Source organism: Thermobia domestica, chromosome 1, assembly GCF_964235325.1.
Source record: "Thermobia domestica chromosome 1, izTheDome1.hap1.1, whole genome shotgun sequence".
Classification (NCBI taxonomy): Eukaryota; Metazoa; Arthropoda; class Insecta; order Zygentoma; family Lepismatidae; genus Thermobia; species Thermobia domestica.
The window spans coordinates 58,496,492-58,522,519 of record NC_137454.1 but is presented as its reverse complement, the minus strand read 5'-3'; the positions used below and the strand labels follow the sequence as shown (position 1 = coordinate 58,522,519).

The 26,028-nt window shown below is 36.8% G+C and overlaps 1 protein-coding gene across 1 annotated transcript; it reads right to left on the bottom strand.

The window, feature by feature from the left end:
• Positions 1 to 951: 951 nt before the first annotated feature.
• Positions 952 to 25,426, bottom strand: Rpn8 (regulatory particle non-ATPase 8). The gene is made up of 5 exons (XM_081757384.1): positions 25,165 to 25,426; positions 22,208 to 22,300; positions 15,704 to 15,882; positions 5,577 to 5,780; positions 952 to 1,491 (listed from the first exon to the last, which is right to left on the bottom strand). Exons 1-5 carry the CDS (start codon positions 25,337 to 25,339, stop codon positions 1,159 to 1,161), a joined length of 984 nt encoding a protein of 327 aa, XP_081613510.1. The 5' UTR covers positions 25,340 to 25,426; the 3' UTR covers positions 952 to 1,158.
• Between the last annotated feature and the right edge of the window lie 602 nt (positions 25,427 to 26,028).

Genomic DNA, 26,028 nt, shown 5'->3' with positions numbered 1-26,028 from the left:
GGGGCATTGCTCCTTCCCCCCAAGTTCTGGTAGAAGCATAAAGAAATCAAAGAATCATTCTTTATTCATAAATATAAGCCGTCTTTGAATCTGGATATTGGCAACATCGATAGAATCTGGTTACCTACCTTTGATACTTATTTTGAATCTGGCAATAGTAACGTAACATAGACACTGTGCCTCCTTCGACTAGCTCATTCTTTACGCTGTGCTCTACTCTGACATTTCAGTATCCATTCTTCACATTACATTTATTTAATGGCATGTATCCCTTGTTTTACATTTTTTATCTCCTATCCTTTTTATCCTTGCTACGTTGCCACTGAAGACGGAACCAGTTTGGCGTTCCGAAACGTATGAAGAATATTTAGGCTCCCCAAGAGAAAATTCATTGGCAAGTAGCCAATATTTTGTTAATTTGACCATCCTCTCATACGCCCATTATAGCTCAAATAGAAATGTTATTCCAAACAATGGTTCAAAAAGAAATTACGTAATCCCTCAAGGAAACTAAGCGACTGACTGTGTAGGATAGTCTTGAAACACGAATGAAAACAACAAATACTATTCTGTGTTAGTATACTTCACTGATACGATTTTTTAAAGAAAGGGTAATAATGCCATGCCATTGGGAACAGGAATTCTCTAGCATAAATTCAAAGGCATAGAAATTAATCACATCGTATAGCAAAAAACTGACAACTTCTCTAAATGTGTTTATTTATCAAAAGTCAGGAAAAAAAATGTTGCAATAAGATTCATTCACTTCATATAATTAGGTTAATTTCGAATTTCTGGAAGCAATAACAATAACAAAACTGCAACAAAAATCTTCATTTATTTACACCTTTAAATGACTACCACTCCGAACCATTTTATATATCCACACTCCATGCCAATAGCAACAGGACTTAATAAAAATTGTACTCTTGAGACTTTTTTTTTAAAAAAAATATACACAAGTCTTTTCCTTGTGAGTTATTACAATTTGGATTCAAGACGGTTACCTCAAGATTAAATTTATTTATGAATTACAGAACTCAACACGCTGAAGTACTACGCACCTATTTGTTAACAGTAATTGTTAAAGAGTGCGGCTCTGTTAAGATTTCAAAGAAAACAAGTTCATATTAAATTAAGAGATTAATTTCACAACTCTCATTTCTTCTTCTCTTCTTTCGATTCCTCTTTATCTTTCTTGTCATCCTTATTTGCCTCTTTCTTATCCTTGTCCTTCTCTTTGGTATCCTTCTCATCTTTTTTACCTTCTTTCTTCTCGGCGTCTCGATTCGTAAGCTTATTGTTAATCAGATTATGCAACGCGATAACCGACCGAATAAGCGCGGCCAGGTACACCACGAGCATTTGGTCGTTTGTCTTCACATAAATTGAGCTTTTGAAGTCTTTGTGGGTCATATCAGGTAACAGGTTGAAAATATCTTGTAACTGGTACACAATTTGATGATTAATTGGTAGGGTTCCTTGCACCACCTACAACAAAAGAAATAAGAACAATTACAGAAAGAATGTATTCATTTTACAGCTTAAGGTATATGCGTTTTATACACAGCCTGATCCGTTTCTATCAGAATAATTTTCCGACATCACCTGTCAACCTAGGTATCAGAGAGCAACAAAACTGTACGCACACGTGTATCAGTCTCCCAGCTGTTGAGTAGCAGAGTGAAGGTGTTGTAGTAGGTAAAATTCCGCCAAAAATTCGCTTTTAAGAAGCGTACGTCATGGGTCTTTCACACATGCAAACTTCACCTTTTTGCGGATAGTAGAAGTGTCAGAACAATACCTTAGTATCAGGACATGCCACAGTCAGCGTTATAATAATAATTATTATTTTTATTACGTACTCTGCCTTTCGGCAGGTCCTGGAGATATATATATATATATATTTTACTTAAGGCCTGGAAACGTTTCTTCCACGTTTTTCGATCCTTAGCTTCCTCTTTTAACTCCCAATATTTTCTTCTGTTTCTCAAATCGTCGATCAGTTGCGTTCTTCATCTTCCGACTCCTCACTTTCCTTCCATCTTTCCTTCTATGGCGGTATGAAGAAGACAATTTCTTTGCAAGATGTGTCCAAACCAATTGGCCTTCCTACGAAGGATGCTGGCTAGAAATGTCCTCTTCACTCCTATCCGTTTTAAAACATCTTTGTTTGTTGCTGTCTCTGTCCATTTTATCTCCATCTTCCTCCAATACCACATTTCGAAGCTCTCTAAATATTTCTTTTCTAACTTCCGTAATGTCCAAGTCTCTGAACCATACAGTCCTATGCTCCAGATATAGTATTTGACCACCTTCTTCCTAAGCCAATATTGACCTTACTAGTTAATAGTGATCTTTTCTTGTTGAATGCTTCTTTCGCTATGGCAATTCTCTTTGACAGTAGGTGTCTCTTGTCAAAATACTTCCCAGATACTTGTAATTCTGGACCTCTTCAAGTTCTCTTTTTTCTACACTGACTCTAATGGTGCATTTCCTCGGGATATTCTCATGAGTTTCGTTATAGTTAAATGTTATACAAAGAGCTTCCATATTCCACATCATCAACGAAATGGCATTCAAAGAGTGTCTCTGGAAAAATTCACGAAACTTGTACTAAAGAAGATCCAAGATAGAGCGCCCTCTGAGAATCCAACAGCACAGCGTGTTATGGCCAAACGATTAGATGTGGCCCAATCAAAGTGAATCGTGCAATCTATCACAAACAGAAGCTCCAAAATATCCCCCAGACCAGCATCCATGCATTTCCACCACAGCATATTGTGAAACGAATGAGCCTGTATGAGCGCCATCCAGATGACCACCACTGGAGATTTATTCTAACAATGGACGAAGCATAGAGCTATTTACGTGACTGTCGAAATATTCGAGCTATCAATACAGACGTACTCATGAGAAAGACTGAGAACATGTACTATTCCCAGTTCAGACAAACGAAATATCAACATTGTATAGCGACGACACTCATCGTATGGAACTGCACCACGACCAAAACATCGCTGGCCTTCTACCGACACATGACAGCTGTAACTAATATTCATGCTAATCCATACAAGGATATTCTCGTTAAGTGTCCATGTGGTACTATCATGTATTACCGCCCTTTTTGATTTCTCAAATAGCTCATTTCATCACACCGGGAAGGAATATCACGTGCTCCATGATCGCGGAATGGAATACCTTATGTAAGCAACAATTTTAGTTTGCTCGGAAGAAAACGGACCAGTCTCTGTATTTACAAGTTTTGTGACAATACAAGTGTATATGCCAACCAACTACCCATGACGACGATGAAGTAGTAACATATGACAAGATTAGTGACACTGCATCAGAGGGAAGAGCTAAGATCAATACCACAGTAATGAAAAACTTCAATAGCGTAGTGGGGAAGGAGTTGTGAAGCGGTGGGGTCATTTGGAATAGGCAGAGGAAATTCACGGAGCCAGATGCTTATCGACTTTGTGGTCAACATGATATGGTGAGAACCAATAAGTGCTTTAAGAATAGAAAAATCGAGCTGTACACATAGGAAAGTCCGGGAGACAAGAAACGCTACCGAATCGATTACACTGTTGTCAAGAATGGTTTCAGGAATAATGAACGGGATGCGAAGACAACACCAGGAGTGGACATTGTTTCGGACCACAATCTCCTAGTATCGGAAGTGCACACCTGATTAAAGTCAATCAAGAAAAATGAGAAGAGCAATCGAAAATAGAATTTAGAATGACTAAAAGTTATGGACAATTATTGGAAAGAAGAGATTGATGAAAAATTCTGTGCAATTTACAATGTGGTAGGCAGCGCAGAAAATAGCTGGGAAAAAGTTAAGCAGATTCTGCTAGACATACTCAACAATACCACTGATAAGATGAAAAGAGCACAGAGAAAACGAGGCTAACTGAAGTGACGCTCAAAAAAATGGAGGAACGCAGGACAAAAACCACGGTAATTAATGAATACATATGGCTTAATAATGAATTGTGACCAGAAATAGACAAAGCCAGAGAGAAGTACATGGAAAAGATGTATGAAAAAATAATGGAACTTCAATGGCGCGAAAGATATGATTTGATGTATCAGAAAGCACAAGAAGTGGGAGGGAAAGCTAAGAAAAGTATACACACGTTTGAAATCGGGTCATGTAGTCACCAGAAAAACCGCCCCCGAGATGATGTAATCGAAGCAAAGGAAGAGGTGGATGAAGAAGAAAAAGGATCCAGTATATTGAAAAGTGAAGTAGTACAAGCCATCAAAGACACGCGGAGGAAGAAGAACATTAGAGATGATATACCAGCGGATTTGCTTAAGAGATAATGGGAAGACTGTATTTACTTCTTAACAAAATCTATCTGACAGGAGAATGGTCAAAAGATCTTCCAGATGTTACAGTGTTGCATTACCTAAGAAAACGCAGCCAAAGAAATGTAGTGATCACAAGACTATTAGCCTTATTCCCCACACTAGAAAGACTATTGCGCCCATACTGAAGAGGAGGGTGGAAAATAAGATGGGTTGGAGGGAGACCAATTTGGGTTCCGGGTAGGAAAAGGAGCCAAATTGGATTTATGGATTTATGAGAATTGTATCAGAATAAGTTTTTGACTTAAGCGAAGAGTTATGCTTGTGCTTCATCAACTGACAAAAAACCTACGGCCAGGTCAATTAGACCAGACATGACACCCCATGCGTGTTCTACTGAGATTTGTTGATGGAGCTTCTTATCAAATTGCTATATTTGAAACATGAGTAAATGTGTAATAATATGCGCATATGGTAAGAATTGAAAATGTTTTTCCTTAAGTACTCCCTCGGTTTGATTTGTGGAAAATATTTTATTTTTTATTTTTCCTTTGTTGTTGCTTTGTTTTCGTACAAATATTATGGAATATGAATGGTTTTCTTTAAGTAAACCTTACAATAATACCATGCAACGATCTATATAAACCTGTACATAAATGAATGTACATATGTTTGAACTGTTTTTATACGTGTAAACTGTATCACTTTAGAACAGTATGGAATGTCTACTCAACGTGGAATAAGAAAAGAAACTACGTGAAAGTCAACGATCCAGCATCATTTCAAACCATCATCTTCCTACAAAATCTAATACCAAGTACAACTGATACAACCACAAGTGTCATACTGATCTTGAATTAAAAAGAAAAGAATCTATACTTTGAAATGAAGAAAATTTTTCCTTTTGAATTATAAACAATATACAGAGTACCTACATAAATGAAATACTAGTTCAGTAGTACAACGTACTACTGGAATGCAGTCAAGGCGCAAGAATTTGATTTCTATAATACGGCCTTTGTCAAGAGCAAACAACTTCTCTCATGCTAAGCTTTTCCCTTTCCGTTCTTTACACTAACTACTTAATTTAATTTTATTTTGGAAAGAAACAAAGAACAGATAATACTGTATATAACCCGAATACCTGATATTCGTATTATATATGTACCAAAAACTAATTACACTTCCCTACTCCTAAAAATGAATAATCAAAAAGAATATGTATTTCAGCAAACGTTAGTTACGTTTCTTACCTGTTCCAAATAATTCTTGATTTCCTGGAGTTGTGAATGAAGTCCTTTTAACCCAAGAAGTTGGTTTGTGATTCGCTGGGACAAGGTTCCGACGGTAGTGTCTTTAATATCACGAAGCAAATGCTCTACGCCCACCTCTTCGGCTTCTTCAGCTCCTATTTCACTTGGAACATGCTCAAATGTCTTTGAGGTTGGGGTTCCATCCTATTCGAAACAATGGAAACTCAGTTATATATTTCGCAAAAGAACGTGTCATTGTTTTAACACAAATCCACTCATATTATATCTAACATTTATACCCTATTCAAAATAGGAAAAGAAGATGTGCCTTTGCTTGATTCTTTTTCAGGGTAGTAGCACCATTTTTCAAAGAAAGATGAGTGGTCTTTCTTTTTTTTTTTTTCCATACGTACATTCAGCATCAATAGTATCAACCCTTTACAGTTCCAACCACAGTCTATTAGCGTAACTCACATATGAAGTTTATGAAAATTCAACTTATCTTACGTCAAACAGAGTAACAAAGCGCAATAAACATAACGTTAAAAGAAAAACGCAATTAACAAAAATACTAAAAGAAGCTTCAACAAGGTGTTCCAGAAACCATACCCATCTACAAATATGTAACCAAACCATCCTTTACGATGGTTCAATATGTTATCATGACATGTCATCCATACAGCAAACTAGCATGCACAAAGAAAGATAATGTTTTCCTAATTCTGTTGATATTCGAGAAAGCTCACGTTTATCGAATAACGTGCATTGAAAAATGAAATGAAATGAAATCTTTCAGTTTAATGTTCCCACGATTATGCCCTTTAGACTACGGGAGACGATGATGAAAGCAAGTGAATGGTGGAAGAATTGTGGAATGAGAAAGTGGGAGGAAACGGGAGCACCCTGAGAAAACCCACGGACACAAACTTACTTGGTCGGGAATCGAACCAGGAACCCCATGTACCAGAGGTAAGCACTCTACCACCGAGCCACCGTGCCCCCCCCCTCCCCTTACGTGCGTTGAGAACATTTATGCACACGAATGTTGAAATTGATTCCATGGTCTTGGAAACAATTAGTTCTCTATATATTGGGTTATAACTAGCATAGTATTGTAAGATTCCCTGTGTGCAACACGATTAGTCATCTGTGGAAATGCATTGTCATATAATGTATAAAAATGAGAAAATGGGATCGAATCACGGGGAAACGGCTGAACCGTTAAAAATGAATTTTTGAATAGAGTTTACATTTACCCCGAACTGTTTTTTTTTTTTTTTTTTATTTATTTATCATGTCACTTTAATCAACATGTGTATCTTATACGGAGAGGGGGGTATGAAGATCAATATGCAATAAAAAAATATCACGAGTCCACCAAATTATGAAGATGAAACTTGGTCTATAAACTCCTCATTAAAAGTAACGGGACACGTACCCAAGTAGTTTTGAAAATACCCGTTTTATGGGAGAAAGGGGTCATTTTCTATATTTTCTCGCCACATTGAGAACTACTTTGTTGTTTGTGATCCTTTGGTGTTGTTTGCGTTGCTTGTGATAGGGAAATAGCTGAACCTTTTGAAATAAATTTTGGAACACAGTATCTACCCCAGATAGATTTTTATCATATAACTTTCAAGAGTGTACTCTAAATTGGGGGGGGGGGGGAGAGAAAGAAGGTTCTAAATTTATCTCAAAAATGAAGTGTTCTATGAGTTTTATCATAACATTTTCATTGAAATGTGTATCCTAAGACGGAAGGGGTTCAAATAGTTTTTCCCATAAATCTACCCTCCCCGTGTGAACAGCTAGTCTGCGATATAAAAGTAGGTCGATTCAAGTATGTGAAAGTAGGTCAAATAAACTTTCTCAGACTGCAATAACTGTGCTTTTTTTTTTTTTTTTTTTTTTTTTTTTTTTTTTTTTAAACAAAGGATCAACATTTAGTTCTCATGATATTTAATAACGTAATTACATAATTCAACCATACTAGACTGTTTAATAACTTACTAATATTCGTACTAAATTCGATAGACGAACTTATATTGAGCAGATTTTCAGCCACTACTGCGACTTTGTGGGTGAATGCTGTTATGAGGTAAGTTGATAGAGATAGGAAAATTTACCTTCCGAACTAAAGAAAATGTTAACTCTTACCTCTATTTCATTCCGACCATAAACCATGCACTTTCCGTCTATATAATCCACATACATACCTATACCCATCAGAATGAAGATAAAGAAGATTTAAAAATCACAGAGGATAAAACGCATTAAAGGGCTCCACAAGAACATAAAAACAGAAATTAATTTGATACATATGATGTAACTTTGATAATTAATCTACCATTTTTGTAAGTGTGCCTTATTTTCTGCTTGTATATATCGCTGTCGAATGAATTAAGGGCTATGATTAAGGCCGAGGATTGAAATTGTGATTTCATTAGTACATATGAAATCACAGTCGTCACAAGATGCTCGGTTTTAAGGAAGCAGGATTGTCCAATCACAACAGGGTTCTGTAGTAGAACCTACGTAGTCCAAAATGTGTCTGATGAAGGCAAAGTTAATTTGCCGAAACTGTAACGCTATTATTTATTAGCTAATATATGCTTTGATCAGAATACTGTACAAATTATGGTACTCAACAAATATGATGTACACTCAAATTTCAGGTCCATAAGAAAATGGTTGGGAATACTTAACGGGATGATCTACCTTTTCTCGGCACAATAATTTTTATATTGGACCTTATGGGGAGAACATGGCTACCGAATTTCCTCAGTTTCTAAGGAACTAGGTATCTCTAATGAGAAAGAAAAAATTTGCAGCATTCTACGGAAGTTTATTAACGGGTTGAAATACTTAAATTGTATATTTGTCTGCTAGTTTAGCAGAAATAAATTATTAAAAAATAAATAAATTAGTTTCTTTTTATACAAATTATAATATGTCTAACTTTGGAACCAATTATGGTAGAAAGATCAACTTTTTTTTGTTTTATTCCTTGAGAAGAAACGACTCTAATAGTTTTAATCACAACCATATCTGATACGCCAATTAAAAAATAGTATTTTAATATAAGTATTAAAGTCCACCTGTCAAGAAGTTTGACGAGGGTAAGTCACGCCCCACTCTAAGCTTGGCCGCGGAAAGGGCGGGGGTTGGTGAAATGGAGGGGAAGGGGGTGGATGTCTGAATGAAACAGGTTCTCGACCAGTTTCTGAGATTACCTGTCAGCTGCCAAATACTGTTAGCTTTATAGAGTTTGTCTCCCTCAATGTTTCCATACTAAGAGACTGGACGATGTGGTGTGAAGTATCCTCTTTTCCCCGTTACCTCTGGAAGTTCATCAAGATGCATTCTAGAGTGCGCGGGAAGAACAGTATATATCAGAAAACGCTGTTATTTTGGGATTTTTTTTCCCTTCCGGACAAATATTATAGCATACAGTAGTGGCGAAGAGAAGGGGGGCATAGGGGTGCCCCCACAGGATTCCGACAATGTAAAGTCCTGACCCCCATATATAGGTGTCCGTAAAAAAAAATGTCCCCTAAGTTCTTTTTAAAATAATGTCTTGGGAATATATTTCAAATTTGAGGTGTTTTCCTGGTAGCCGTCATTTTCCAATATGGCCGCCGCCCTACGTAAATCTCTCTCTCTCTCTCTCTCTCTCTCTCTCTCTATATATATATATATATATATATATATATATATATATATATATATATATACAGTGAAACCGTGGGGAATCAAAAATTGTCCGCTATAGAGAGGTGTCCCTTCAAGAGGTTTCACAGTATTTCGTTATGTAAATTAGTGAGGAAGGTAAATATACAATTAGAAAAAATATTTTTGCATGAATCACGTATTTACGAATATCACATGCATTATCCTCTGTCATCCAATACTCTATGTTCGAGGCACAACATGGAAATAACATGTTATAGTTCTCTGCACTTTATACTTATCAGTACTTCCTTCGTTTTCAGTATGGCGCTTTAATTTGTGGGGTAATTGCAGTCCTGAAGTGTCCTTTTTGAGACAATATACATACCTGAGTGCAAAAATTACTAAACTTGTCTTCTGGTTGGTTAGAGACTCCAACGGGACAGTAGCATAATGTGTCATCCCTAACGGCGGGCAATTGTCAATCACTTTTGTGTTTAAAACAGCTTGGGTGGGAGTGGGATGCAAGCAAAGGACATAAGAGTGTTGTTAAACAGAGACGCTTCGTCTGGGTTGCTGAACAGACAGTTGAGGGGGCAAAATATTGTCGCAATGCTTCCTTGGTGACACATGTATGAATTACTAAAAATGTATTTTTACTACACTTTTCGACTTATTTCTAGAGAAAGTGTCCATAATACGGAGGTAAATAATACCTATAAAAGGCAGAAAAGGCTGTCCGTGTCCGTACTAGAGACTGTCCGCTTTAGAGAGGTTTGCCAATATGTTTTTTCCTATTCCAACGTTTGGGGATTACAAAATATGTCCGTTAAGGGAGGTGTCCGCTTTATAGAGGTGTCCGTTAGTAGAGGTTTCACTGTATATATATATATATATATATATATATATATATATAAAGAGAGATCGTGAACCAAGGTACTTAGAAAGATAATTTTGGTGTCAAACTATAGGTTTCTGAGGCCGATGAATTTAAATATGGCATTGTTTATTGCCACTTAGAAACCTTACAACCTGGCAACACTGTTGTCTAACGATTAACTGTACAAAGTATCAAATGCGTATATGCACGCATTACTCTAGGATGTAGCGTACTTCCTTAGGAATAAACGAAACCTACTTTTTCTGGTAGCTTTCATCACGACAAGACATATTTTATATGGTAACATGAGAGAACATTGGCAGCCAATATGGCAGCCAATATGATGGCTAATTACTAGGCAACCAAGTAATGGACTTATTCAAATGCCTGTCAGTCCTAATTGGCCTAGAGCCTAGAGAATGGGAGAAAGAGGCAGGATACGGTCTCATTGAAGAAGTGTCTCCTGAGGGGGCGAGGGAAATTTAAAATACTCCATTTTTTAATGAAAAACACGGTTTTGCCTCCTTGTCCGCAGACAACACTGCACACCAAATGCTCTATAAGACGTTCTCTAAATAGCCCTGTTAGATCCAACCTGTATTGTGTGTAAACCGTGCATTTTCACGAAGGAACAGCGGAGCAAAAGCCCTGTTTTTTGTGATATTTCTGGTTTCTCGTGCTTACTTCGCTAAGACTAAGCACTGTAAGCCAATCTCCAATTATCCTATAGCAGTGTTAATTTCAGATCATTTCCTCCGGAGGCACCACGCACAGGGGGGAAAGTGACTAAAAATTGCGTGCTCCACAGAAATTTCTACGAAGATCTCAAGCACCCGAGGGTGAATTTCGTAGCTCTTAGGAGAATTTCCCCTCAGAATCCCCCCTGAAATCATCACTGTCCTAGGGAGTTGAAACAAGAAGCAGGATACGCAAAAAAGAACAAACTTTCAAAGCATTTAAAGTTTAGGCTCGTTGCGCTAAGCCCCTTCTTAGGACGAGGATATGGGAATTGAAAAATGCACGTTTTCTTTTATTTATTTATTTATTTATTGAAAACATGTTTGCCTTTTTTTGTCCCCAGACAATCATGCAGACGACACACACCAATTGTCTTATACAAAAATGTTGCCATGATAGCTCCTGTAAGACCCATTTGGAACGGTGTCCATACTGTGCAATGTTATATGGGGACAAGGGAGCAAAGCCCTGTTTTCTTTGACTTTTTCGTTTTCCGCGCTCACCCCGCTAAGACTACGCACTGTCAGTTAGTCTCGATTTATCCTAAAGAGTTGAAAATCAGATGTTTGATAAATATTAACATGGGGCCTTCAGTGTACAAGGGATTCAATTTATTTACTTCTTATTTATTTGTGAACGAGAAGGACACTAGGGAGGGGTCGGGCCTCCAATTTCGAGGTCACATCGGCCCTTTAGGGAAAGCTAGATTTGAAAAGGAAGTGGTCGTGGTCCTGGCCGTTTTAGAGAAGGTACCATCCCGGCATTCGTCTGGTGAAACTGAGGAAAACCTCAGCCAGGATGATCGGCATAAGCGGGATTTGAACCCACACTCAACTTACTCAGTGCCGCGTAGTATTCGGCCGCTTTTCCCCCTACATCACCGGCTGGGTTAACCACCGGCAGAGAGTTTGCACTATCTTCGTATTAAAAAGGGACATATTTCAATGCTTTTTCATGACATTTGTATAAAAAATAAAATAAAAATGTGGGATTTGAATTCCTTGTGCACTCACGCCCCCATATATCAAATATGATTTTTTTCTTGTGAACGAGCTAACTGCCTTGATTTCAATGGAAAGAAACCAACTTGGTACACAAACTGATTTGTACAATGATCTTGGATGAGTTCGTTAACCTGAATGACCAAATTGAAAATTTGAAAAGACGCCGTTTGAACCTCTCAAAATTTCTTAATTCCTACAACTGAATCGTTTCATGCTAAAAGAGTGTTAGTCCATAATCAATGTTTATTTTAGTTTATCAAGCCTGGGAGGCATGCAACTATAGTGGTCCTTATGTAAGTTGAATGGCATAACTTCTAGCTACCCTATGGCCACATACCATAAGTAATACATTTAGAGTAGAGGGCAGAGGGCATTTGAACAATAAATTTCCCGAAATTCTTATTTTCTCCTTCAAACTCAGTAAATTTTCTTATACAAGTGCATCAATGTGCTGAATATGATATACCAATGTGACCACAGGATGGAGAACTTTTTTAAATTTTCGATGAGACGTAAGCCCATAAGGGATATCGTTCAAATATACTCCCTTGGGAGGTAGATTTAAACAAGGGTAGGGAAGGTTTGAACAAACAATAATATGAGCCCAAGGATAATTATGGTGGTCCGCTTCAGAGGGCTACTTTTTACGGTAGAGAACTAATTGCTAATATATATCACTCAATGTGGTTGAAAACAATATGCTATCAAGTCTGAATTATTAGAATTCGATTTTTAGTTTGGTTTGCCCGGAAACTGCCTGAAGTTAATGTTCTGGACTCGGTCTGAAGGAGACCCTCAAATCTCAATAAATAGACCAAATAGCATTCCGGTCGCTAATTTTGATTCAGTTCATCTTATAGATACCGATTTAACCAATTTAAACCTTGCTTAAAATGTGTCCCGCACTCTTCATTCAAAACTGTCCCAATACGTATGACACACACACACACACACACACGAAAAAACGTCAGAAATGAAACCAAATTTGGTTCAAAATTGCCTTACTTCAATGTGAACGCCAGCATGATCCAGAAAAAAGTACAAACGACAGCCGTTTCAATTTTTCAAGGAAAGCTGTCTCTTGCCCTGTGCCAAAAGTTTTTTTTTTTTTTTTTTTTTTTTTTTTTTTTTTTTTTAACTCTTTGATTTACTAATGTACTCTCGAAAATATTCATCCTTTCTTTACATGCAACATATTTTCTGAGGCAGAACTAGAAATATTTCCTGAGATGACATAAAAACAAACAGTAATGAAAAATATTTTCTTTAAAATGTCAAATTAAGTGATACAGGGGAGCGAGGTGAGGAAGTCTCAATTGAAGGGTAAGGGAAAAAAAACAAGGAATGTCCATGTATGTGCTTTTTCGGGTGCTCTGTCCTATCTGTTTGTGACTTTTGGTACTATTTGACTGTATATGCCATGCATACGTAGATGTAAAAATGTCCATGTAAAAAGGGGCAAAAGATATAACTAACCCTATTCTTCTTACGCGGTTTTCAATATTAAATAGCATTTTTCTCGAAAATTCAGTTTTGTGACATTCCTTCTTTTTTCCCCTTACCCTTCAATTGAAGTCTCATCACATCACACAAGAACTAACTCGTTAAATTTCATTACAAAAGATTCTTTTGCAAGTCAAAATAATTTTGCACAATGTACATAAACTTTTTAGTTGTCGTTAGAAATAAACAAAATAATAATGTCCTAAATAACTTCATTTCTCCACTACAGCTGTAAAAATTGTTCGGAACTTTGATCATATCTCTCGGGACGAAAACAAAAGAAAAGGGTGGGCGCGGATGCTTTACCCTCGTCAAACTTCTTGACAGATGGACTTTAATACTTATATTAAAATACTATTTTTTAATTGGGGTATCAGATATGGTTGTGATTAAAACTATTAGAGTCGTTTCTTCTCAAGGAATAAAACAAAAAAAGTTGATCTTTCTACCATAATTAGTTCCAAAGTTAGACATATTATAATTTGTATAAAAAGAAACTAATTTATTTATTTTTTAATAATTTATTTCTGCTAAACTAGCAGACAAATATACAATTTAAGTATTTCAACCCGTTAATAAACTTCTGTAGAATGCTGCAAAATTTTTCTTTCCCATTAGAGATACCTAGTTCCTTAGAAACTGAGGAAATTCGGTAGCCATGTTCTTCCCATAAGGTCCAATATAAAAATTATTGTGCCGAGAAAAGGTAGATCATCCCGTTAATATCATTTTGTAGATACTATCTAGCTCTCTCTCGACATTTTTGATAATTTTTATTATCTTTAAATTATTTACTAATTTTTTTAAAAAAAAAAAGAAAAGTGAGAGTCGAAATTAGCGAAGTGCCTTAATATGCATAAAATACAGGGCTCTTATAAAGTTCTTGCTATAAAACAAATGATTACAACTTTTTTAAAATAATAATACTGCAGTGAAATAAATGTTAAGATCTTTATTGGTACTTACATTTTGCATCATCATCCATAGATAACACCGCCGTCATCATCGTCACACCTCCAGCTAGGTTCCGTTGACATCCATACAACGTTGCAACCTCAGTGATATCCGTGAATGCTATTCCGTCTGGCAGTCATTTCACTAATGTAATTGATCACTTCACTAATCTTAGCTTTCTAGGCCCTGCAAGTCCTTTGGTTTTTCCGCATACACCTGTGTTTTAAAATGTGACCCCATAACCAAAAAACACAGGGTGCCAAATCGTGAAACCTGGGGGGCCAAGGGCTGGGGCCTCTGCGCCCAATCCAATTGCCAGGTAGCTAACGATCAAGGTAGTCACTGACGACTTATACAGAATATGGGGAGGGGGGGGACTCAGTCTTGCTGGTACTGAAAGTGATTCTTGCTTTCCAACCTAACCAATTCGGGCATCAAAAAATTTGTAAGCATTTGAAGATATGTGTCCCCTGTCAGTGTTTTCGTTGAAGAAAAACAGACCTATGATACGGCACACCATACGTACACTTTCCAGTTGTCTCCTTCGTGCGTTTCATATTCATGGGGGTTTTCAGTTCCCGAAACAAGACAGTTGTGTCTGTTTATCCTTCCTGAAATATGGAAAGTTGCCTCATCTGAGAACATGAGTAACTGCAGAAGCTCCCTGTCATCATCCAACTCCTTTCAGCATCAATTCACAGAACTCCAGCCTCGTGTCTTGATCATCTTCTGACAGTTCATGCACAAATTTAATCTTGTACGATTTGGCTTTCAAAGATTTACGCATTATCTTGCGTGTTGTTGACTGAGAGATTCCCAACTCCAGAATCTATTTTCTTGGGACTTCTCTCCAGGCTGTCGTCAACCCTTCGCGCCGTGTTTGGGCTCACTGGCGGTCGACCACTTCTCTACATATCACAAATACTCCCGGTAGCCACAAACTTGCTGTGCCAACTCTTTATACCCCTAACATCAAAAGTACTTTTTTTGTACACGCGTCTGAAGTATCGCTACATCAACACACCTGATTTCAGTTCTGCACAATATCACACAACACTGTACTTTCCCTTGTACCCTCGCCATTTTTATAACCTATTGGCACCAGCGTTGCCAACCTCATCATTGTGATAGTATTGCGAATCAAAAACTTACGGATCATCGCACAACTTAAAATGTATTTCACTGCAATATTATTTTTAAAAAGATTATAAACATTTGTTTTATAGCAAGGACTTTATAACAGCCCTGTACTCTACATATAAAACTAGCAGTAAAATAACCCATCACTCACGACAACCAATAACATTTAAAAAGTACACGGCATGATGATGACAATATTAGTATATCATATTATTAATGCCGAATACTGAAACACTTACGTCATGAACTTCTTCAACTGCTCTATATGCTTCTGTTGGTAGACCAAGATCCTTGGGTTTGGCATCAATGATAACAAGGACAGAGTTACTGCAGTATCGTCGAATCAATTCATTAATAGCTACGTCATTCTGATGGAGTTTAGGTCCAGTGTGGTACCAACCTACAATCTTCTCACGAGCTATGGTAGAAATAAACACAATATATTAAATATTTCATTTGTTAAATTAAAATTAAAATTACTACACATATATACTCCAATATAAATTTAGAATGCCCTCCTCTTTGATCTACAGATTAGCGTGTGGCTGTGGAGAACGAGGTCTCGGATTCGACTCCCAGTGGGAATATCAATTTCCAACTTTAAATTGCAGGACTCGTTCTATAAGCCTCGCCGTTTTGACAACGGACGTACATAAATACAAATCAGTCAACTAAATTTAGAACGGACTTCAGAAATTTTTTTCAGACATTTTGAAAATTTGTATTTCACACTGAACTAGAAAATATTTTATTTAGAGTTAGAGATGAAAAAAACCGGCTTTTTTGTGAGTTTTTTTTCGTAAAAAATCGCACTTTACTTAAAAAAACAAAAACAAAAACAAAAAAAAACAGAAACTTTAGGTTTTTGACTTTTTAATGATATTCTTATTCAAGTATCATTTTGTTTTCCTGTAGTGGATTCTACAATTACAAAAGTGCCTTTACAACATCCTATGTTCAGTCTGGAGCTAACTCCTTTATTGGTTTTTTAACTGGTATTTCATTGGTGGCCATTAAGTGTAAGTTATGCATGAACAGACGGTAATGTTGTTTCCCTAAATTCACACGGACAGACGAAAAAGTATCATAAATCAGGAAATAGAAACAAACACACATTTGATTAGATAGAATTTCATTTACACCTTAGGAAACAATTTAGTGTGAACCTAAGATATTTTATTAGAATCTAATACAAGTTCAGTTTACAACATTAAAGCCATAAATAGTCACTTCAGGTATGATATTAGTTTAACGGTATTAAAAGTCCATTGTCACATAACGTGTTTTCTATAATTTCGAGAATCTATTCTTTATATCGTGTCAATATTTTTGAAATAGGAAATTTGGGTATGGCGTTTCTAACCTTCTCCCGCTCGAATTTCAACGCCATCAATGCATGTTACATACTTAAATAGATATATTTGTTTTGCGTAAACTCCTACATAAAACCTGTCTTTAGCTCCACAAAAGCTGAAGTTTAAATTAAAAATATAGCTTATGCATAAATTCTAAATGATAACTTTGCTCCACTAAGTCGAACACTACTTTTTCAGAACAGTTATTGCAAATATTATCAAACTGTCACTAAAACAATATTATCTAACGGTTCTACAAAGAATCTGATCGAACCGACCTGATCAAAAAATCACGGCGTACACCGATTTGCCTTTATTCCTACTGAATGATTATTTATCCTTTATTATTGAACTTTTCATATTTTTCTTTCTCCAGAATGCAGTAATTAAATGCTTTCTCGTGTTGTAATGGGAAATAAATTATGGAACGTACTGGTATTGTTTCATTAAACTAGAAATTCTGTAAAAGCCCAAAATTTTCCAGGCAAGAAAGCCGTAAGAAAAACTTCGTCTTTCTTTCTTTTTTTAAAAACAGGGTTCCTACTGATCTGGAGAAATCATTTTCCCTGACCTTTGGCAGGAAATTCCCAGACTTTCATGATAGGTATCGGATGACGTAGACATATAAATAAGGAGTAAATAGCGGTGAATATTTATATATGAGAAAATTTATTCTATAGAAACAAATAATAAATTGCTCATACGTACATTCCACTTACCACCCATAAAAATCTGAGCAATGTTCCATACTGTGATCATTAATGGTTAGCTAAGCTGAAATTGGTGTACAATTAATATTACAAAAGATACATTTTATAAAATTTCCCTGACTTTGCCTGATTTCTAGTCTTTTTCCCTGATTTTCCTGACCAGTAGGAATCCTGTTCAAACAGCTCTTTTCTTTTATTTCGAGTCCTTGCATCTCTATTTAGAATCCAGGATCAATACCACAAAAAACAAAAGTTGATCCGTTTCCAACGGAATAATTTGCAGAATATGGCACTTGTTATACCAGGCCTCACATAAAAACAAAACTGTACGTACAGATGGATCAGTCCCTCAGATATTATGCAGAAGAGTGAGTGTATTACACTTGGCCAAATTCCGCAGAAAAGGATTAGGATTTTAGATTTGTGGGCTTTCGGCATCTACGGCCATGTTAGCCCGTCACGTTTGAGAGATGACGTCCCTCGGCGAGCACACTCTCCGGGGAAAGGGAAGGAAGGAAGTGGCCTGGAACCTATATGTTAGATACCACTCTGACATTTACCTATATGTTAGATACCGTGTCTGGTGTGAATAAAAAAATTAAAAAAACAGGAAAACCTCATTTAAGGATGGCTGGTCTGAAAAAGCTTTTAACACTTTTTCGACCGAGTACCACCACCGGGAATCGAACCCGGGACCGCTCATTTCCGCAGGAAAAAAATGTAGCTTCTAAAATGAGAACGTCTTGGCTCTATCCCATGCAAACTTTTTTCCTACAGGAGAACAGTGTCAGAACAATGGACTTATGGGAGGACCACACTGTTATAATTAAATGTTACGCACAGCAACCTCCCCCACAATCACGTCCCCAACGAAATTGCATTCAAAGAAAGTGTCAGTGGAAGTCACAAGACCTGTACTAAACCAGATCTGCGATATGGTGGCCTGCGAGATACCATCACCAGTATGTTATGGCCAAACGATTACATGTTCCCCAATCTACAGTGAATCGGGAATCCATCATGAAAATTGAAACTGCAAAGTGTCTACAAGACCAGCTTGTATGCATTTTCTCAACACTACAATGTATTGTGGAGCAAAAGAGCAAGGTCAGAAGGCAGCACGAGTACCACCTCATTGGTGACCATTCGAAATTTGTTGTAACCATGGATGAAGCATTAATCTATCCAAGTGATCGTAGGAAAATTCAGGCCATCAACGAGAAAGGTACTCATGAAAAAGATTGACAGTGTATATCAATCAAAAAAGGCAATACTGTTTATAGCCAAAAACATGCCTTATTCTTATTTTACACAGACAAAATACCAGCATTATATGGCGAGAGCACCCATCGTGTGAAACTGGATCACGACAAAGCTTCAAGTCGTATGGCCAAAACAATGCTGGCCTTCTACCAAGGCATAGAAACTGTAACCGATATCCATGCTATTACGTTCGAGGATATTCCCGTTAAGAATCCAAGATGCTAGTCCCATGGATTACTGCACTTTTGGCTTCTCAAACATTGCTTTTCAACACCTCTGAAAGTCTGCAAGCAGGAGTGGAACAAGATACTCCTGGCACAGTTGCAACAAAGTTTACTTTAATGGAATCTGAGATGTTGTACAATGGCCCATATGATACTGATCGTAGCGGGCTGGAGTATCATAGGTAAATAATAATTTATTCCGAATGAAACGGACCACCCCCTGTATTTACGCAACCTCCTATCTTCGAAGAATAGTTTGCGAAGGCTAGCAAAGCATTTTGCATACAAGAATTATGAAAGAATGAATGGAAATGTTAAAGACCAGTAAAGATAATATAGCCCTATACAGTGTATTATAGAAAATATATAAAATAAAATATACCGGGTGTATCAGAAGTTTGGGGGCCAAAAGCCAACTCCGTTATGAGTAAAAGATACGAAAAGAATATAAAGATGGGGAAGTTGTTGAAAATAGGGGATTTTCAATCTAAAATTATCATTTTATTTTCAATCGCACTAGCTGTCTGCACTCCGCACACTTAAGATGCCCAATATTAAATGAAAAATTTACCGATATCAGTTCAGCAGGGTGTTCGGATCGAAAGTTCACAAAAATGAAACGGTGAAGGTGCACATCATTGTGTGAAGGCGTAGAACTTCAAACCAGTCTCCTAACAATGTAGTATGGTCGGTATGGTGAGAGCCTACTGGGACAACCTTTGAAACAGCCAACGTTGCATCTTCATTTAACATACCAGGGAGCCGCAGTGGCTGAGATGTAGTGTTCACATATGGTACGTGGGGTCCCTGATTCGATTCCAGTTCGCGCAAACTAAGCTCAAACAGCTATGCGTGTTTTCTCAGGGCTCCCTGTTGCCTCCCACTTTCTTCCATTCTCATTATCACCTTCTCCTTTAATCAACACGGCATAACTGTGGGACGTAATCTGACAGATTTAATTTCATTTCATATCTTTTATCAGTTTGGCTCTGATACTTTCCGATAGACAAACGGACATAGCCGTCCTATACGACTGCCATACTCAGGCAGTACAAATAGGAGGGGATGAAACAGAACAGGTGCCGTGTTTTCGATACCTGCGTAGTATTATAAAGAACGACATGAAGTGCGAACGTGAAATAAAGTCAAGAATAGGAATGGTGAAAGAAGCATTTAGGAGGAAGAGAAGTCCGTTACGTAGGTCCTTAAATAATGAGTTAAGGAAAAGACTCCTATAGGGTTTCGTGCGCAGCACTGTATTCTATGAAGTAGAAACATGGACATACCGTAAAAGAGACGAAAAACGACTGGAAGTTTTCGAAATGTGGGCGTGGAGAAGAATGGACAAAATTAGCTGGTCAAGCTGAAAATGAGTGAGAAAGTGTTAGGAATAGTAGGGAAGAAAAGAACAATTTTAGATGTAATTGAGAAGAGGCAGAGAAACTACTCTGGACATCGGCTTAAAACGGACTTTATCAGGAGCGACATGTTCCGTCCGTCCGTAAAATTGTTATTTTACGATTAAAATTAGTGATTGTATATGAAAGAGGATTGGGTAGGATACTTAAGTATTACGTCCCAGGGTTATACGGCTAGGCTAAAGGAGACGGTTAACAATGAGAAATGGGTGAAATGAAGAAAGTGGGAGAACTCGAGAAAGCCCCCCACACACAAAGTTTGTCCACCAAGTTCACTTGGCGCGAGCTGGGATCGAACCAAGGACCCCATCACCAGATATGAACGCTCTACCACTGAGCCACCGTGGTCCCATATGATATTCAATTCCACTCTCGGAGGAATTTTTTCACAATGTAAGAAATCAGTATTTTATGTTTACAAATGCAACGTTACAAGTGTGAAGCTATTTCAACGGCTATACTACAATTAAAATGAATGAGTGCATATCAAAGACGACCGTGCAACGTACCAATTTCTACCGGTGAAAAAAAGTGAAATCTTTTGAGTTTTACGTCTCAGGATTACGCCCGCTACGCTAAAGGAGACGGTGATGATGAAAGAATGAATGAAATGGTGAAATGAAGAAAGTGGGAGGAAACGGGAGAACCTCGTGGAAACCCATGCACACGGTGCTTGTCCACCACAAAGAGCACTTGGCACGAGTTGGGATCGAACCAGGGACCCCAAGAACCAGAGGAGAACGTTCTACCATGAGCCACCGTAGCCCTTCTACCGGTGGAGTAGTTCTGCATGATGTAGGAAACATGTTTTTTATAACAACATTATCCATGGCTTTGGATTGGATTGGATATATTAGATATCCGAAACCGTTACACATTATAGTTTAAAATACAGTGTGTGTTTAAGCTTTGATCAGTGTTTCTTTTGTTACAATGTATTTTATGTTTACAAGTGGTTTTTTTTCTTTCTTTTTTTTCCACTATCCTCCTTTATGTGCATACCCTTCGTCGCTGACGTACTCCTATGCTGCGCTCCTGTCCTGACTACGTTAGATAGCATTCTCGCTTTTAGTGGTCACCTACCACTTTTTTTTTTTTTTTTTTTTTTTTTTTTTTTAATGGCATACGTCCGGATGTCTATTTATACCCGTAAGGGAAAGTGCCCGTAAAGTGAATCTACACCCATGAATGCAACTCTTACCATAAGATACGTATCTAAAGTATTACGAGTAAACTTCGCGATAGAATAATTGCATATAACAGGAAAACAGGCAATTAGGTAACACGTAATTTCCAAGGCATATCAGTTGGCATGTATATTCTCATTCTACACACCACTATTAGAGCATGAGCTAAGATGATAATAATAGTTCAGAACACCTAGGGAATTATTTAAAGTAAGGAAAGTAAAAGAAAAAGGCATTTTTTATTTTTTTTAATTTGACAGACTATTCTTACTGTGCACTCGAAACAAGATTAACTTAAACTTCTTTGCATGACACTGTACTTCAAGATTTAACTGAGCTTTCCCCGTGTCTGCGTGCACCTTTAGTGAACGTCGTTCCGGTGGAGGACGAAAAAAAAATCACAATCACTTTCTTTCATTAATCATGTATCTCTTTAGCCTAAAGGCATAACTGTAGGACGTTCAACTAAAAGAATTCAATTAATATTATCTAAAAATTACTCATATTTTTAGGTATTCTGATCATTCAATGTGTTTAGATTTATAGTATATCTTATCTAGTACACTGCTAAGACATAAAATCTTACCATTTACTTTTTTGAACATTCCAAACATATTCTCTAAATAGTCATGATCAAGAAACCAAACAGACTTGTCTTTGTCATCTTCGTCGAAAGGAACTGCCAAGAAAGAAAAAAAAAATACAATTATATGCATATCCGTAAATAATAAAAATAAATTAGAAAACTATACTATGCTCTAATGGTTAATATTATTCTGAATTAGTACATCTGACACTGTAATTTGGTCTCATTCAATCTCTGTACATAACGCCGGACGCAAAATTTTTCCTTGCCAGGACGCCATTGGCGACTAGAAATTTAGAGCTGCGACAAGCGTTCAGTAGAAATAGCTTCTACCTAAATTCACAGAGTTGCGCAGTTTCTGTTTCGTACGAAAATAATTGTCACTGAGTGAGAGAAAACACGGAATGTGAAGTCTTCACAATGGACATGTAAAGTGAAGTCTTCACAACAATTGTAATTCGCCAGTCCTTTTCCACCCTCAATTGAAAACTTCATTACGAGATTCCCAAATTTGCTTCCAATTGCCACATTTTGTGCAGTCTTACCTGCGAGTACTGCTTCATGTGAGAGAGGCCCCACCAGTTTCAACAGAGTTAAAACTACCTATAGGATTTCACTGAAGACTGACACTGGATGATTTGCTGACAATTTCCATCAATGGCCCTTCACTTAAGGACTTTGATCCGAAAACTGCAATCGATAACTAGCATTTCAGTGCAGAGAGAGAGCGTTACACAAACGTGATTTTAACATATATATATATATATATATATATATATATATATATATATATATATATATATATATATATATATATGAATTATTTAATTCAAAATTGATTATACTGAATCAAAATGTCTGATTTTGAAATGTTATGCCCTGATGTAATCTCTTTCTTTGTCAAACCAAAGACCGTAGCGAAAGGGGAGACCTCTCATAATTTGTATGTGAGATACTGGCGACAATCATTTTTGGATTGGCGAGTGCGTCTGACTTTGAAATTTTACGCCCTGCATAAAGTATAAATTATATCAACACGAATAATATTATTATAATTTTATTTGATAAATCACAAATGAATGTACTTTCAGAACACGCTGTGTCTGATTTAAACCATATGAGAAATTGGTAACTTGAATCAATTGCCTACACAAGGGATTTTAACTCCATTGAGCAAGATATTATACACACATTTTTAAAATAGATACGTTATGAAAATACAAAATATTAAAATATATAAACATATAGAGATGAAATCTGTTGGGTTTAATACCGGAGAGGAGGTTCAGAAATATGAAAAATACTTAAAATTTAAAAGAAAGAAAAGAGGGAATCGGCTAATTTTCGTGAAATTCATAGAAACGAAACAAGATTAATGTGTTATTTTGACATGTTAAAAGATCCGCTTGTTGGCACTACTTTAAGTGGAGGTCTGCTTACGTAAGACATTAGAGTGCAAAGAGGCAATTAGTTGAAAGATGGCAGTTTTATGTGACTGATGCGACATTTCAATTTTCAGTTTTATAACAACGTAGGCGGTGAAAAACAGGAGCTATTCCGTTACATGAAGAGGCACGAATTATTGAAATTACAACAAAAATATTGATAAATGCAGGACGACCATAGAAATAAAGAAATGGAGAAACAGTAATGTGTTTAATATGAATATGGTATTGATGGTGTGAAAATAAAAAAGTACGCACATGGAAGGTTATCAGAGAACTTAAGTTCTCTACCAGAACGTAAAGGTTACTAATCACAGTGAATGGGCCGAGAAAGCAAGTAAATCACCAGAACTTAGTGTTTTTAGTGTTAGAACGAATACTATGTTCGTTTACGCAAATACAGATCATCCCTGACGCGCCTGCTTCCTACGGAGGCACCCTTCGCTACCATTTGGACCCTCTTGCTCTGACTCGATTACATAGTATTCGTGCATTTTAGTGACCACCTAATAAAGGTTACTTCGTGTTTTTACACTATAGTTTTTGATATATTTCCTCACACAGTATTTACACAGAAAACGGTATAAAGTTCTCCTAAAGTGAATGTGCACCGAGGAATTTGCACTCTTAAGAAACACTTTGCAAGATAGTGACAATGAATTCCCCGACAAATAACAAAATGTTCACGTTTTTAAACCTGAAAATACTGGCCCTATTCTGCGCTAAAAATTGTGGTTTATTATTACGCTACTATGATGCAAAATTAGTTTGTAATAATCACCAAGCACAGATTGGTGTATACATCTCGCACTAACTTTCCGCATATCAACCGTCACTTCACGCCTGCTCCATCTAGACACAGCCCCGCGCGGGTTTACATCCTTAGCCCTGATAAAAATCATGCTTTATGTTTGTAATAATGGAAAGGGTTCATGTATGTTTTTCTTAAAAGAAGCTGTTTTAATACAGTATACGTTACCAGTTATATTACGTATTTTCTCGTATATAGGTATGTAGAGGAATATTGTTTACAGCACGAGTTTGCAAGTATATTATATACCCACTGGTAATTGCTAGGGAGATGCCAAGAAGACAGATGATACTCTAGAAGGAATTGAAAAACAACGAAGAAATGTAAATTTGAAAGAAATGAAATGTATAAGAAATGTAAATTTGGAACAACTGTTTCTGGTGACACTCCTCAACTTCAACTGTTTCAAGTCGAGTATCGAAATGTATATATATATAAAAAAAAGTATAGTAGGCAAAAGAATACTAATTCCATCAATAAAGTTTCATTATTATATAAATGTCCCCACACTCAATCTGTACGGTAAAAAAAAAAAAAAAAAAATGTATTATGAGATTGAGAGCGTGACTCTTCCTTGATGAAATTTTGAGTACGCCACTGCTTAATGTGCCTTTGTACCGGATTTAGAACATCTCAAACAACTCCTTGTCACCATTAATAAATCACTCAACACACAATTACGAAATGAACTCAAAACACACCAGCAAAACTGTTCGAGACATCCAGCACACCCTTGGCTCTCCAACTGCCAAGAAGAACCCCAACTACTCGTTTCTGATTTCCAATTTTTCCCATTCGATTAAAATGATCAACAACACTAAGTAAAACTAAAGGATGGACCACTACTTTCGTGGTTACTACGTCCTGACTCGGCATTTTCTTTCTTTTCACAGATCAGAACCACAACAAGCACCTTCGCCGCACGCTTGCACCACAGATTTTGATGACATATAGTTCGCTGGTAGGTTACAGAGTTGCCAACACCAGAGAAAATAATTATCAATTTTCGTCTAAAATTATCGTATTTTCGTTATGCATGTGATAATATTGTAGAAACAAGTATAACACTACTAATAATAGCAATAATGTATAATAAACTTATTTAGTAATTTTCAGTTTGGAAACTGTGGCTCAGTGGTACAGCACTTACTTCTGGTGTGTAGGGTTCGTAGCATGAGCGCCGACTACGAAGGTGCTCCGGGGCTCCAGCACCCACAGAAATAATCTTGAGGGTACGGCGCACTCACAAGATTTTTATATTGATAGAGACAAAATAATATGTATATACAAGGGCGGATCTAAGGGGGGGCTACGGGACTATAGCCCCCCCCCTTGACGCTCAGGTTTACATTGGATAAAATGGGCTTCAATTCTGCTTTACACTGGATAAAACGGCAAATTATAGTTTAGCCCCTCCCTTGATCATATCCTGGATCCGCCACTATATATATATATATATATATATATATATATATATATATATATATATATATATATATATATATATATATATATATATATATATATTATTTTTTAATTTTTTTATTTTATATAGCAGTGGTGGA

What these genes read in the sequence shown, in the direction of transcription:
- Rpn8 (XM_081757384.1), bottom strand. Translation starts at nt 25,339, where the DNA reads ATGCCGAGTCAGGACGTAGTAACCACGAAAGTAGTGGTCCATCCTTTA. An exon ending in AATGTTCAAAAAAGTAAATG is followed by an intron (nt 15,883 to 22,207) that starts GTAAGATTTTAT and finishes TTTCTACCATAG; the next exon opens with CTCGTGAGAAGATTGTAGGT. An exon ending in TCAAGAATTATTTGGAACAG is followed by an intron (nt 1,492 to 5,576) that starts GTAAGAAACGTA and finishes CTTTTGTTGTAG; the next exon opens with GTGGTGCAAGGAACCCTACC.